Here is a 16,237-nt window from a genome sequence, read left to right as displayed (position 1 = left end):
ACATACAGAAGACGTAGATACCAATAACTGATCAGCCTACAGCAGATGGGCCTACTATAGGATCGAATACAACTATTAGCTGCTTCAGCAGAGCTATTCACTTTACTGCAATGAGTGTCACTTCCAATTGGTTCCACAAATGCTGTCTTGGAGAGGAGAGTATGATAATGCGGACCATGGATTTCCATGCAACTATCCTCCATGGCTGAATGTAATATAATTCAAATAGGCTTGTTGAGGAGTGTAATATCAGTCCCTCCTTCTCTTCACTCACCCACCTCACCACTGGAATGCCTGTTTCTGATCTAAGCCAGGGACAGAGTGCACAGAAAAGGCTAATCCCTAGCACCAAAGGAATGTTGATAAGGAAACACTGGGAAATTGGGGCAGTGTAGCCTTGAAAGGAGTTGACAGAAAGGAGAAGTATATCAGCTGTTAACAGGATATAGATAATATCAATCCAGAGCACAGCATCAAGTTATGCCAGGGTACTAGAGCCAGGGGACATACTATAAGACTAGTGGAAAGCAAGTTTACAACAAATTTCAGGAAGAACTTCACACAAAGTGTGATCAACCTTTGAAATGACCGTCTAGTTGACAGTGAAAGCAAAAGTCTTAGACTTTTGTTGGAGAGAATGTAGGCCTTTTACTCTGGATGATGGGCTGAATGGCCTCTCATTCAACCAGCGAAATGGAAGTTTTTAGTCTTTTTCTCCTCTGTTGTTCTTGTTCTTTTTGCTACTGTTTGAATTAAAACCATTTTGCTGTTTCAAAACCTAAATGGTGAGATATATTCAAAAAAGGTCTTTCTTGCCTGTCAATCTGATAACTGAGGAAATAGATTTCTTTTCTTCAAATTTAATCAAATAATTGATTGAAGAAACTCAAATTTGAAAAATCAGATAAAAACAAATGTTATTTCTGAGTTTGTGGCTGAGTCTAGATAATTTATGTGCAGCCGCATGCAAAGATTCTGAAGAGGGAAATACAGCGAAAGCTGGAAATCTGAGGGAGAAACAGAAAATGCTGGAAATGCTCAGCAGGTCCTGCAGCATCTGTAGAGAGAGAAGCAGAGTTAACGTTTAAGGCTGATGATCGTTCCTCAGAACTGGGTTGTCAATCTGAAATGTTAACTCTGTTTCTCTCTCCACAGAGGCTGTCAGATCTGCTGAGCACTTCCAGAATTTTCCATCTTTCTGTCTCTGAAAGATTCTGTGGTTGGGTGTCCTTTGGGATGGCTTATTCTGTCGCCACTGGTTGCAAAGCAAAAATTCCCAAATTTCTCATTCCAACCATCAAGAACACATACACAGGGCTGGATTCTATGCTTGGTAAAAGATGGCAGCCTGCACGCACAGATTTCACTCTGCAGAGTTGCCACAATCTTATACGCGGTGTCTCATTAATGTGGCTGTTTGGACCGCCCCCCACCCCCGATGATGCGGAAGGGGCGGGAAAGCCATCCCCGGCAAAGGCATCCGGCACCACTGCGCAGGCGTGGTACCATTTTTAAAGGGCTTCCAGCCCTTCAGTTACAGTTAAAGTTTTAAAGTGACAGGATTTCCAATAAATCAAAATAAAGTTTTATTCACCCTTTCAATTCCCTCTCCCATTCCCTCCCCAATGAATAACCTGTTTATTATTTGTCCTCTGTCCCCCAAAAAAGTAAATTTTCTATCACGACCTTTCCCCCCGAACTTTCTTTCCTTTAACCTTAAAACCCTTCCCACCATCCCCTCAACCAATCATTTGTTTTTGCTGCTCCCCAACCCTCCCCGCACTGAGAAACGTACCTCCTCCCCCCTCCCCACAGGTTTTGCACCTCGTTTCCCCCAGACGGGGATTCAAAGGCGCACCAGTGCCGACGGCCGGGATGAAGATCGCGCTAGCACTTCAGGGGGCGACGGGAAAGTCATTAATGCAGGTAAGCAAATTGATCTAAATATTTAAATGACAGTCCCATCGCCGAGCAGCGGGGGAGGGGCGCCATGAGGACTCGCCAGCGCCGTCAAGATCGGGATAGGCCCTGCCAGCGTCAAATCCGTGGTGGGCCTCATCCGGGGCAATCTTCTTGCCCCTGTTCCACGGATCCTGACGTCGAGGCCTCTATAAAATCCAGCCCACATTATCACAAAAACTGAAGTCAGTATAATGATATGTGCGGCAAGGGGTTGTGAGAAAGAGGAGGAAATGTTGACTTCCTGAGTGACTGGTGAACGCTTTGCATGTTTCTGTCATGTTGCCACAAGAATAAGATGACTCCTACACTAATTATACTGTATCTGCAACCTCAGTGACATGTGCTTTCAGAGACTTTGTGCTTCTGTCCTTTATGAATTTTCTCACAGTGTTTGAAATTACAGCCTTATCTGATTCCAAAAACTTCTCCTCAGCATTGAGATTGAGTTATATGGGCTTAAATTCTCTGAAGTTTAGAAGCATGAGAGGTGATCTCTTTGAAATGTACAAAATTCTTAGGGGGCAGAGAGGCTGGTTCCCCTGGCTGGAGAATCTAGAACTAGGGATTCACTGTTTCAGGATAAGCGATCGGCCAAAATCTTTGGAATTCTCAACCCCAGAGGAATGTGGATGTTCAGTCAATGAGTATATTCATGACTGAGATGGATAGATTTTTGGGCACTAAGGATTCAAGGGATATGGGGTTAGGGCAGGAAAGTGCTAATGGGTAGAAAATCAGCCATGATCTTATTAAATGGTGGGGCAGGCTCAAGGGGTTGTCTGGCCTATTTATTGTACGCTCTTTTAAGACTTCTGCATGCATGTTGCAGATTGTTAATACACTGCTGTTTGTATCTACTGATTCCTGCTTAACAGATTCTGCTCCTGTTGATTCAATGCAACCCCTTATTTTGTTTTCTATCTCTGCATTCTCAGAATATATTGTATACTCTTTCTGAAAGTCATGACCAAATCAAAAATAACACAGGAAGTAACCAATGCCCACAGATGGCAATGGTCCTTTCCTTTATAACCCTTATTTAATACAAAATAAAGGAAACATCTTTGAAAAGGTACACTTGACACATCTGTGTGCGAGGGAAAAGCAGGATATGACTGCAGGTTATAAGCAAGGGTAACAGCGAGCAGAGGAACAGATGTTTGAAAGTACCACCACCTGGATTGCTACTGCAGCAGACAGTGTTCATTTCTCGAGCATCTTCGACCAGTACAGCAATCATGAAATATTGTTTGAGTATGTGGAGCAACATTATCTTTTACCTCACATGTACTGTGAGCTATAAGTCAAGTAGTGTGACTATTATAAAGAAGGTTCCATTCTTTTTATGGGACCTTTCTGCATGAAAAGAAATTGCTAATATTTTCTTGCTCTATTCTGATGATAAGTAGCACTATTTGTATAATATATAATTACCGATCTCTGGCTCAATTGTTAAAATTAATTGACTAGCATGGAACTGAGTCAAGCAGTAATTCAGATGCTGTATCCTGACAGCACACTGCCCAGATATCTTCTAAAATACAAGCTGTCCTCCTTTCATTCCTGTTGATTAATGCAGTGGAAACAAATGAGGTTTCTTGGATACAGGTAGATTATATCACTTATTACTTACAGGTAGATTATATTGGGTGGCACAGTGGCGCAGTGGTTAGCACTGCAGCCTCACAGCTCCAGCAACCCAGGTTCAGTTCTAGGTGTCACCTGTGCGGAGTTTGCAAGTTCTCCCTGTGACTGCGTGGGTTTCTGCCGGATACTCTGGTTTCCTCCCACAGCCAAAGACTTGCAGGTTGATAAGTAAATTGCTCCTAGTGCAGGTAGGTGGTAGGAGAATTGAGGGGATGTGGTAGGGAATATGGGATTAAATGTAGGATTAGTATAAATTGTTGATTGGCACAGACTCAGTGGGCCAAAGGGCCTGTTTCAGTGCTGTATCACTCTATGACTCTATATCACTTAGCTTGCAAATAGAATCAAGGAGCTGAATTTTGCAGCTGGGCCACAGGTCCCGACGTCAGTTGGGTGGGAATCAGTTGGGTGGGAATCAGTTGGCTACACACAATCTTCCGGTTGGGAGGCTCAGGGGCCGACCTCTGAGGGAATGGAGATGGACTGAAAGGTGATGGAGGCAGCATCTAGTCAAACTGCGGCAGCTGCTGGCACCATATTAAAGAGCTGCCAACACTGAATGTGACGGGACTGCCTGGAAATCTTTAAAAAAGGAAGGAAAGCAGGAGCGAGAATAGCAGAAGGAAGGCCCCGGGCACCCCACGGTTCAGCGATGCCTCCCTGCAGGTTCTCCAGGGTGCAACAGCAAGGTGGAAGGTCCTGTTCCCCAGGAACAGGAGGAGGAGAGCAGTACAACTCACCAAGCAAGTCTGGATGAAGATTGCAGAGGAGGTCAGTAGCTGTGGGGTCACTCCCAGAACCTGGATCCAGTACTGCAAGTATGTCAATGACCTTATTTATTATGGTGAGTATTCCATACCTCTTTTCCCTCTGGGGCTTGCATGTGGCAACACAACGTTTGGTGCAGAGGGAGTGAGCACCCAGTCAATGGTAATGGGGTCAGGCAGCAGCTTGTCCTGTCAGAGGCATGGCTGCATTTCAGTGAGAGGCGCCTGTCTGTGATTGCAGACCCCCACAATGTTCCTCGAGAGTGGCTGTATGCAGGAGGCATTTGTGTGTCCCCATCATGAACAGCTGGGCTGCCACCAGCATAGGCTTTGTGCTTGTCCTTGTTGGGAGACTAACAGTGTTCATCTTTCTGCTTGCAGCAGAAGACAGCCCATAACTTCAAGCAACAGGCCAAGATCAGCGAAGGGGTTCCCGACCTGGCCATCAAAACCCCATTGGAGAAGGAAACGTTAGAACTGGCAGTGCAGCACGGCGGCTGTTCCATTGCTGATGGCGAGACAGGAGTGTACACACAAGAGAGTGAGTGTTCGAGTGCCGCGGCACAAGGGAGTCTCTGATGCACATGAGGCATAGTCCTTATGTGTCCACCATTGGACACATGGATGCCACATGAGGAGTAGTTGGAAGGATGCAATGGGAAGTCCATAACCCTTGAATCTATCTGTTCTCTCATTCAGGTCAGTCTGAATAACAGAGAGTTGGAGTGACCAGTGGACAACTGCCCACCTCTGAGGAGAACCATGGAGACTCAGAGGGTGCACCATCACATCATTCCCCTGTACCCTCCACCTCAACAGATACTCTCACGTCGCTGGGTATCCATTCCTGCTCAGATTCGGGGACACAAGCTGCTGAGCACAGTTCAGACACGCCCGTGTAGCTGACGGAGGCTGTGGCAGCTGAGGCCACTCCCACTCGGAAGACTGTGGGAGGCCCATGCTGAGTCCCAGGCTGATGACGTGCCTCTGGAATCGTCGACAACACAGCAATTGCTGGAGCTACAGCGAGAAGTGAGGGAACATCTGGCAGAGCTTCCAGATGTGATGCCTTCCCAAGCGCAAATGATGGAGGAGTCCATCCAGGCCTTGGGTGCTGACGGATGCGCGCTTGGCTTCCTCCATCGAAAGATTGGCAACCCTCAGTGAGAGCCAGATCCAGCGAACTCCTCAGTAGATGGCGGAGATGTACATGGACCTGATGCCATTGCTTCGTTCATGAGCTTCATGTATCAGTGGCTGGGTAAGAATGAGCATGGCGCCTGGAGTTTCCGCCAGGTCCTCGCGCTTCTCAGGGCAGCAGGGAGGTACAAGTGTGCCATGCAAGGGAGGAAAAGCATCTGCCTTCTATTTTTGGGGCTCCTCTCAGGAAGTTCCTGGTGTAGACGGTGGCTCCTCAGCCCCTCTGCTTGTGAATCTAGCCTCTCAAGTAGCTGTGACAACAGAGGAGGGTGCCTGCACCTGTACAGGAGCCCCTCAGCATGCCGGGGCGTTCCAGGCCTCAGGCAGCCAGAGGACAACCGCCAAGGTCATCCCAAGCCATGTGGCAGCACAGTCAGCAGCCTGCCTCCATCTCAGCTGCAAGTGCAGGGGGAGCACCATGGAGGAGAACGTGGAAGTTATTTAAGAAGAGCACTTAGTTGCATCTGGGGTACACAGGTGAATAGAGTATCAAACTGTGAAGCCTTGCATTTTTTGTGCTGTTTAATAAAGGATTAATGTATTAGTGCTACATCTTCCATTTTTTACTGCCCTTTGGGACTGCAGTTATACCCTATCACCCTCAAGGGGCTGGTTGCGAGGGACCATGCCACGTAGGGTCGCTGCTATACCCTTGCCGCTGTGCAATGTGCAACTGGGCGCAGGGCGATGGAATGGTAATTGAAGGAGGTGACAGCAGGGCTGCACAAAGGTGAGGCTTTATTGGTATGGAATCAACAGGTAGTGAGGCTCATATGAAACTTCTGTGTATTAGCACTTTCCAAGCCTCCCTTGTGTGTATCTCATTGCACCTTGCCTGTGGCACCCGGATCCCTCATCATTCATCACCTTGTCAGCAGCCTCATCATCAGAGGAGGCATCGTAACCCACAAGATCCTCATTGTTCAACGCCTCCCCCCTCTGCAGTGTCAGGTCGTGCAGTACACAGCAGACCACCACGATACAAGAGACTCTTGCTGGGGCAAATAAAGCAGATGATCTGAGGGCACAGATAGACACGTGGAAGTATGATATCATAGCCAATACAGAGATATGACTTAAGGAGGGACTTAAGGAATGGCAGCTCAATGTTCCTGGGTACAGGGTTTTCAGGCACGATAGGGAGGGGGATAAGAAAGGAAGGAGAGTGATAATTTTGGTCAAGGAAACTATTACAGCTGTGAGGAGGGATGATATGTTGGAAGGTTCATCAAATGAGGCCATATGGATTGAGCTAGGGAACAAAAAAAGGGGCAATCACACTGCTAGGAGTGTACTATAAACCCCCGAACAGTCAGAGGGAGATCGAAGAGCAGATATGTTGGCAAATCTCTGAGAAGTGCAAGAACAATAGGGCAGTAATAGTACGGGATTTTAACTACCCCAATATTAATTGGGATAGTTTTAGTGTGAAAGGAATTGAGGGAGCAGAATTCTTGAGGTGCATTCAGGAGAACCTTCTTGCTCAGTATGTAGCAAGTCCAACAAAAGAGGGTGCAGTTTTAGACTTAGTTTTGGGAAATGGAGATGGGCAGGTGGAAGGAGTGGCAGTGGGAGAGCATTTTGGTGGTAGTGATCATAATTCAGTCAGTTTTAACATAATTATGGAAAAGGACGGAGATAGAACAGGAGTTAGAGTTCTCAATTGGGGCAAGGCCAATTATACTAAACTGAGGAGTGATTTAGCGAAAGTGGACTGGAAACAGCTACTTGAAGGTAAATCAGTGTCAGAACAGTGGGAGGCATTCAAAAGGAAGATTCAAGGGGTTCAGAGTAAACATGTTCCCACAAAGAAAAAGGGTGAGACGGCCAAATCTAGAGCCCCATGGATGTCAAGGTGCCTACAGGGTAAGATAAGGTAGAAAAGGAAAGCTTATGTCTGACACTGAGAACTCAATACTACAGAAAGCTGAGAGGAGTATAGAAAGCAAAGAGAGGGCATGAAAGAATAATGGCAAGCAAAATCAAAATGAACCCAAAGATGTTTTATCAATACATTAAGAGTAAGAGGATAACTAAGGAGAGAGTAGGGCCGATAAAAGACCAAAAAGGTAACATATGTGTAGGGGTGGAAGATATTGGTATGGTTCTTAATGAATACTTTGCATCTGTCTTCACAAAAGAGGGGGACGATGCAGATATTGTAGTTAAGGAGGAGGAGTGTGAAGTATTGGATGTGATAAACATAGGGAGAGAGGAAGTATTAATGGGACTAGCATTCTTGAAAGTTGATAAGTCACCAGGGCCAGATGAAATGTACCTAAGCTGTTAAAAGAAGCAAGAGAGGAAATAGCAGAAGGTCTGACCATCATTTTCCAGTCCTCACTGCATACAGGTGTGGTGCTGGAAGATTGGAGAACTGCTAACATTGTACCTGTTTAAAAAGGGAGCAAAGGATAGACCAAATAATTATAGGCCAGTCAGCCTAACCTCAGTAGTGGGCAACTTATTGGAATCTATTCTGAGAGACAGGATAAACTGTCACTTAGAAAGGCACAGGTTAATCAAGGATAGCCAGCATGGATTTGTTAAGGGATCTTGTTTGACCAACTTGATCAAATTTTTTGAAGAAGTAACGAGGAAGATAGATGAGGGTAGTACAGTTGATGTGGTCTACATGAATTTTAGCAAGGCTTTTGACAAGGTCCCACATGGCAGATTGGTTTAAAAAAAAAATCCTATGGGATCCAGGGAAATGCAGCAAGGTGGATACAAAATTGGCTCAGTGGCAGGAAACAAAGGGTAATTATTTTCGGGTGTTTTAGCGACTGGAGGGCTGTTTCCAGTGGCGTTCCGCAGGGCTCAGTACAGGGTCCCCTGCTTTTTGTGGTATTTATTAACGATTTGGATGTAAATCTAGGGGGCATGATCAAGAAGTTTGCAGACAACACAAAGATTGGCCATGTGGTAGATAGCGAGGAGGATAGCTGTAGGCTGCAGGATGATATTGATGGTCTGATCAGATGGGCTGAAAAGTGGCAAATGGAATTCAACCTGGAGAAGTGTGTGGTGATGCATTTGGGAAGGCAAAGGAATATGCGATAAATGGGAAAATACTGAGGTGTCGAGGAAGTAAGGGACCTTGGAGGGAATGTCCACAGATCCCTGAAGGTAGCAGGACAAGTCGATAAGGTGGTTAAGAAGGCATATGGAATCCTTTCCTTTATTAGCCAAGGTATAGAATCTAACAGCAGGGAGGTTATGCTGGAACTATGCAACTCATTGGTTAGGCCACAACTTGAGTACTATGTGCAGTTCTGGTCACCAGGAGATTATCGAGGATGTTGCCAGGACTGGAAAAATGCAGCTATGAGGAAAGATTGGATAGGCTGGGGTTGTTCTCCTTGGAACAGAAAAGGCTGAGGGGAGATTTGATTGAGGTGTACAAAATTGTGAGGGGCCTGGATAGAGTGGCGATGAAGGGTCTATTCACCTTAGCAGAGAGGTCAGTGAGGAGGGGGCATAGATTTAAAGTGATTGGTAGAAAAATTAGAAGGGAGATTAGGAAAAGCTTTTTCACCCAGAGGGTGGTGATGGTCTGGAACTCACTGCCTGAAAGGGTAGTTGAGGCAGAAACCCTCAACTCATTCAAAAGGAGTCTGGATATGCACCTCAAGTGCCGTAATCTGCAGGGCTACGGACCAGATGCTGGAAGGTGGGATTAGAATAGGTAGATCATTTTTCAGCCGGCACAGACACGATGAGCCGTGGCCTCTTTCTGTGCCTTAAACTTTCTATGATTCTAGGGGTGCCAGGACTTTGAGCTAGTGATGATGAAAGAGGAGCAAAATATTTCTAAGTCAGGATGGTCTGTGACTTGGAGAGGAACTTGCAGCTGGTGGTGTTCCCATGCGCCTGCTGCCCTTGTCCTTCTAGCCAGTAGAGGTCACAGGTTTGGAAGGCCCTTCAAAGATGTCTATGCTAAATAATTATAATGAGCTGACATCGCAAAATGATGTGAGGTCAGCTACAGGTATGCTGACACTATGGCAGCAGTGTTTAAATGACCCCATCAGTCACGACCTTCCACGCTCCAGTACTAAGAGCCCGTAAAACATTTAGCAGCAAGAAGCATTTTTCCATGCAAACAAAGCATGCAACAAACAGCAAAAGGTTCCATTCTGTATGTCTGGCCTCAATTCTTCTAAAGGTCAGCACAGATTTAAATTTTAATGATATGAGTTCTGATAAGATAAATCTGAATCAGCCTTTTCTTTGTATCATCGGTTAATATATGCAGTATTTTCTGTATGTGTCTCTTTTAAATTGTACATGGTTCACTAAACAGCCTGACTTGTCTCTGTTCTCAATGACCTTGGCAAACCAGATCTGGCAGCATCCAGACTAACACAACCAAGAGCTGGACTCCCTGACTATTTCACTGCAGCATCTGTATAATATACTCCTAAAATCAAGGATATCATTAGGTCAGATTGCTGGCAGTTTAAACTGATCCTGATCCACAGTATTACTTTAACAGATAGGAAAGACTTATTTTATATATAAAAAGGAATTATTCTCTGCCAAGATGACATCAGTTTTTTTTTGGAAGCACTGGGAAGTATTGATATAAATATTCAGCTTACGTCAGAGTTATATAGATGATTGTGGCGTATTGTTTGCAGCAGAATGCTAATAGGTTTGAACAAAAAGTACCTGCAGATTCAGTAGAGTAATTCATAGCTGCAGACTTGCTCTTCAATTAAAGTTGCCAATTGTCCAAATGTTCTGAATATTCTGAATCCGAGGAGACATTTGAAACATTATTTTCTGAGAATAGATCTCTAAGAATGAAATATGGAAAACAATGATTGCAAAATCACAGCCAGGGAAGTTGAGTCCCATCAAACCGATATCCTGATCATCTTGGCATGTCTGTTTTTAAAATGCCTCAGAAGATAATTGTCTTCCATACAAATGCAGAATACTATTTTTGTAATTAATCTGCAATGCTAGTGTGACTCACCTGGGGTTTGATAACCAGTCACCAGTACTAAAGGTTACAGTCGAACTCTGTTCTTGCAAGACACTTGTGGCCAACCATGTAAAAATATTTGGTGGGGGGAGGAGAACATCCCCCTTGTCACCGTTGCCCCCCACCCCCAAAGATAGCACGTATGTTTACAGATTATCTCTTGATACTCTACTGTTTGCAGTAGTGCTCATGTTTTTGTACAGAAAGCGGAAGAGGGGGTTACACACAGATGGCCAGAAGGGAGCAAGGGCAGTCTTTTCGTCTGTCTCCTAACCCATTATTTGGTACTGTACATTTTGATGCATCCTTTCAATGCATGATATTCCTCCCTATAAGCAATGGAACCAATTCAGAAGTATCCAAAATGGCAGCAATGGTAGGAAGCAGCTGGACTCATGCCTATGATTCCTGGTATTGCAAGTTCCCATTCTCAGGCATGCAGTGCTGTAGAGGTGTGAAGCAGAAACCAGGCACATGAGAACCCGTCTACCCACAGTCACTCCAAGCTGCACTCACTGTCCTATTGCCCAGCCAGGGAATTGCATTGGAATCTGAGCACAGCCCATCCTCTCTGCTAGGGTAAATGGGTGACATAGGGACACTTCTGGGAGAAACTTAGAAAGAAATATCAACATCAAAACAATTGTAATTTTTATAATAATGGAGTTTTCAATAGAGATAGATAGATATATAGATAGATAGATAGATAGTCTAGTGCATACTATTCACTGCAAATTACTGAATTAATTCAGAGTTAACCAGACCTTAACACTGATTTGCAAATAAAAATATATTAAAACTAACTTTCCACTTTCTAAACATAGACCAGTATTTCTTTTATTCAGTGATTGCAGACATCCTGGATGTTTATCTTCCACCTGGATATGAGCAAACACGCATTCACACACTCACACACACACATCCACTCCTGCAGTCAGTTACATTGTCAAGAAGCAAAGATGGATTGCACTGCAGACCCATTAAATATCTGGCATGTTGAGACTCACTGCTGTGTATATCTTAGGCTGGAAAAGGTTAAATCCATTTCCATGGATTTTTGATCTGAATGTCAGAGAAGTTGTTAGAACTTTTTTCTCTTCATTTTATTCACTAGTCTATCACAAGACAAAATATGTTTAAATTAAATGGAGGTGGTATGTGACTGCAGTAGGACTAAAATTGTCAAGTTTGTGCAAACTGGAGTGAGAGAGAAACTGAATGAGGGAGGAAAGGAGTGAGGGAAAGAGAGAGGGGGAAGTAAAGAGAGAGAGAAAGAGGGACAGAGAGGGGGAGGTCGAGGGAGAAGGAGTTGATGAGAGAGGGAGGAGAGAAGGATGGGAGAGGGTGAGAGGGAGAAAGAGCATGAGAGAGGGAGAGAGTGAGTGAGGGAGAGAATAAGAGAGGGAGAGAAAGAGTGAGCAAGTGTCAGAGAGAGGGATGACAAGGGAAAATGCAGAGACTGAGGGGGAGATAGTGAGAGTGAAGGAGAGAGTGAGAGAACAAGCAGGGAGAGAATTGATAGAGTGTGAGAAGGAAAGATAATGAGAGAGGGAGGGAGAGAGATGGAGGGGGGTGTAAGCTGGAGTTGGTGGACCGAGAGGAAGGTGCTGGAACTGCCTGGCTGTGAGTTACTGATGTCTCTGTGTACATCCTCCTGCAGTCCTGGCCAGCGCTGATCCGCATTTTATCTGCATTGGATCAGCGGTTGCTGCAATGTTCCAGGAGCCTCTCCCAATCCCACCTCCGCATCCAGTATCATTAACTCTTCACATCTCAGCAACATCACAGCGCTTTTCCCGGAGCTTCCGACATTCAAATACCCAGATTTCAAATCAAATATTGAGGTCGTCCTAACAGTAACTTTTTATTTGTATAATTTTAAACTGTGTAAAGCCAATGGTGATTTACACTAAACTCCTCACCGTCAAAGTGCTGTTCGCAAAATAGCATTTTATTTAAAACGTATATTTTAAGAAGAATTTTATTAAAGTAAACCAGTGTTAATGATATACAGAGAAATTAGTCAATGTTTTATTGAGTAATGGGCTGTCCCAGACTTTCGGATTTTAATTCAACGATTCATCCTTTCAGGTCAGTTCTGCTAGTTATTTAAACTCTCTCTCTCCCTCTCACTCTCTCTCCCTCTCTGTCTCTCTCCATCTCTTCCCCCTCTCGCTAGCTCTGTGTGTCTCTCTCTCTTTCACCATCTGTCTCTTCGTATTTCTCCATCTTTCTCCCTCTCTCTGTCTCTTCCGTCCTGGACATTAAGTTTCCTGTGATGTGCCAACTTGCTGCATTGCCCCTCTCCCCAATGTCCTCTCCCCTCAATCCCCCTCCCCTCGCAATGCCCCTCTCCCCACAATGCACCTCACAATGCCCCACTCCCCACAATGCCCCTCTCCCCGTAATGCCCTTCTGCCCACAATGCCCCCTCCCCACAATGCCCTTCTACCCACAATACCCCTCTCCGCAATGCCCCTCTCCCCGCAATGCCCTTCTCCCCGCAATGCCCCTCTCCCTGCAATGTCCTTCTCCCCGCAATACCCCTCTCCCCGCAGTGCCCTTCTGCCCACAATGCCCTTCTCCCCACAATGCCCCCTCCCCACAATGCCCTTCTCCCCGCAATGCCCTTCTCCCCGCAATACCCCTCTCCCCATAATACCCCTCTCCCCATAATACCCCTCTCCCCGCAATGCCCCTCTCCCCGCAATGCCCCTCTCCCCGCAATGCCCTTCTCCCCGCAATGCCCCTCTCCCTGCAATGTCCTTCTCCCCGCAATACCCCTCTCCCCACAGTGCCCTTCTGCCCACAATGCCCTTCTCCCCACAATGCCCCCTCCCCACAATGCCCTTCTCCCCGCAATGCCCTTCTCCCCGCAATGCCCCTCTCCCCGCAGTGCCCTTCTGCCCACAATGCCCTTCTCCCCACAATGCCCCCTCCCCACAATGCCCTTCTCCCCGCAATGCCCTTCTCCCCGCAATACCCCTCTCCCCGCAATACCCCTCTCCCCACAATACCCTTCTCCCCGCAATACCCCTCTCCCCGCAATACCCCTCTCCCCACAATACCCCTCTCCCTGCAATGCCCTTCTGCCCACATTGCCCTTCTCCCCACAATACCCCATTCCCCGCAATGCACTTCTCCCCACAATGTCCCTCTCCCCGCAATGCCTTTCTCCCCGTAATGCCTTTCTCCCCACAATGTCTTTCTCCCCACAATGTCTTTCTCCCCACAATGCCCCCTCCCCACAATGCCCTTCTCCCCACAATGCCCTTCTCCCCACAATGCCTTTCTTCCCACATTGTCCCCATCTCCTCTCCCCACAATGTCCCTCTCCCCCAGTGCCTCTCTCTCCCCAGTGCTGCCTGTGCCTGTGACACTTAACCAGAATACCCAATGCAGGGTTAAAGGCCACAAATAAAAGTTGAAAATCTGCTCCTTGTCTGCTCTTGATTGTGGTATTTGTCAGAAAAATATAAAAAATCCAAGTTTCAAACTCTTGAATCTTTTCCACTGCAAATTTCAGAATCTTTTCTTAAAGGGACATCACCCTTTTAAAAAAAAAATGGCAAATTTTCAAACACATAGCACAATGACCATGGAGCACATCATTTATCACCTGTGTGAAATATCAGATAGCAACAACTGATAAGAATCAACACTTCTTGTGCCTCATCCCCCCCTGGAACCCTCCCACACTCCCAGTCACCTCTCCCTCACCCCTCCTCCAGCCCCCACCCCTGCCTCACCCTCTAAATAGTTTGTAGCAGTTTTCCAAAGGCCAAGCCCTTTGATTAATTCTGTTTCTCTTACTGTTTTGTGCTGGGGTGGGTCTATCACCCATTAATCTCCATGGAATGTCCAGGGGCCCAAAGGTCAAAATGGGTCACAGAGCTGTCTGCCTTTTATACAGAGTGAGAGAGAGAGAGAGAGAGTGATTGCAGGGAGAGGCAGAGAGAAGTGAAGGAGAGAGAGACAGAAGTGAAGAGAAAGAAAGGTAGAAATGCAGGTGCAGAGAGACAGAATGGAGTGAAGGCGAGAGATTGAAGTCAAGGAAGAAACAGATGAAATGAAGAAAGCAGTGAAGAAAAGAGAAACAAATGAAGGTAGGGAGAGCAAGATGGAAGTGAAGATGGAGAAAGAGACAGAAATGAAGGAGGACAGAATTAAAGATGGAAAGAGAAACAGACATGAAGGTGAAAAGCGAGTAACTGAAGTGGAGGGAGGGCAAATGTGGAAGAGATAAAGACAAGCAAGAAAGAGAGATAAAAGTGAACGACAGGGAGACAAGAACAAAAGTAAGCAGAAGGGAGCAGAAAGAGAACTTTACAGCCTAACGTTGGCATTGGGACAAAGCAGTTTCCACCTCACCCCCACATTAATATTCTAACCTTAATGCAGCTTTGATCAGATACAGCTCACTCACTCATTGCATCACAAAGATTGACCATGTTCCAAAAGAGTAGAACCTCACCCTCTCTCAACTTCTTGCAGTAATATGACTGAATATCACAGTGAAGGATCAATCTATGTTAATATTATAAAGAATCTTCTAAATGTTTCAAAATGCTGTTAGAAATCTTTAAAGATAGAAAGTTTATCAATATTTATGTTGAAATTTCATCTAGAATTTGTATCAAACCACAGAGCTTAACACTTTTTATTCAATCGAAGATAAATATATCAGCAGGCTTCAAAAGATTGGTTTTGAAGCTAATTTTTCCCAAGAAACTGCACGGGAGAGAGATAAAACAAACTGATTTCATAAGGATAATATATTTCTTCTGGAGTAAAATCCCTATTCTAGGTGCCATTCAACTCCCAAATCATTAGAATTTGCTTGTATTGCAGTGCTTTTATTTGCGTCTCAATAAAAAGGACAGGGAGATGTCACGCACTGCGGTAGCAGGTCTATGAGGAGTGAACTGATGAGCACATCTTCTTCTGGCACCTTGTAAATGGTAATAATGCTTAGTTATAAATTTAATAAAGTGTTAATGTCTTGAGCCAAGGTTTGAGTTTCACATTGCATAATTCTCTTTAACAGCAATAGGTTTAAAGAATCTCTAATCTGCATCAACTTATTTAGACTCAAAAGGAAGTGCTGGTATAATGAAGGAACTTGCATTTATATAGTGACTGCAGGATGGCCCCAGGCACTTCACAGCCAATACTCACTGGAGTAATGTCGGAAATGCGGCAGCCAATTTGCACACAGCAAGGTCCCACAAACAGCAATGAGCTAATGGCTAGATGATCTGTTTGCTTATATATATCAGTATGGAGAAAGTAGGTCCAGAGAATTATGTCAAATTAAATTGCGAGAGTAGAGCAAGGTGCCACAGGTTCAAATTGGTAAAAAAGAAAATTTAAGAGTTTTGTCATGAAGCTCTTCATGCAAATGACTGATTCACCAGTGTTTATACTCAGGGAGCAGACGCACACATACAGAGTGTGTGTATCGGAGAATCAGGCGGGCAATCCTGAGCCTCGGTACTACCATCTGACAGTCTGAGTATGGGCTTTGTTGAGGTTGTGATGAGCATGCACAAGCCTCAATACAGCCCTGAATACAATGTCAATTACATTGATCTTATGTCAGACTGTCTTTATATTCTGGCCGCTTCACTCTCTGTGCACCTATTAAAATGATACTTGGCTGCTTCCA

The 16,237-nt window shown here is 45.3% G+C and overlaps 1 protein-coding gene across 3 annotated transcripts in view; it reads left to right on the top strand.

The window, feature by feature from the left end:
• Positions 1–1,543: 1,543 nt before the first annotated feature.
• Positions 1,544–16,237, top strand: part of LOC137355472 (alpha-internexin-like) — a 36,477-nt gene continuing 21,783 nt past the window's right edge. For 2 of the 3 annotated variants that reach the window (XM_068020628.1, XM_068020627.1), the window contains exon 1: positions 1,544–1,926. In XM_068020628.1, the coding sequence (XP_067876729.1) occupies positions 1,626–1,926 (301 nt within the window). In that variant the 5' untranslated portion in view covers positions 1,544–1,625. The remainder of the gene's footprint in view (positions 1,927–16,237) is intronic. The other variant, XM_068020629.1, reaches the window with a different exon arrangement.

This window comes from Heterodontus francisci, chromosome 42 (genome assembly GCF_036365525.1).
Source record: "Heterodontus francisci isolate sHetFra1 chromosome 42, sHetFra1.hap1, whole genome shotgun sequence".
Taxonomy (NCBI): domain Eukaryota; kingdom Metazoa; phylum Chordata; class Chondrichthyes; order Heterodontiformes; family Heterodontidae; genus Heterodontus; species Heterodontus francisci.
Note: the sequence above shows the minus strand (reverse complement) of the source record. Positions and strands in the feature narration are given on the sequence as shown.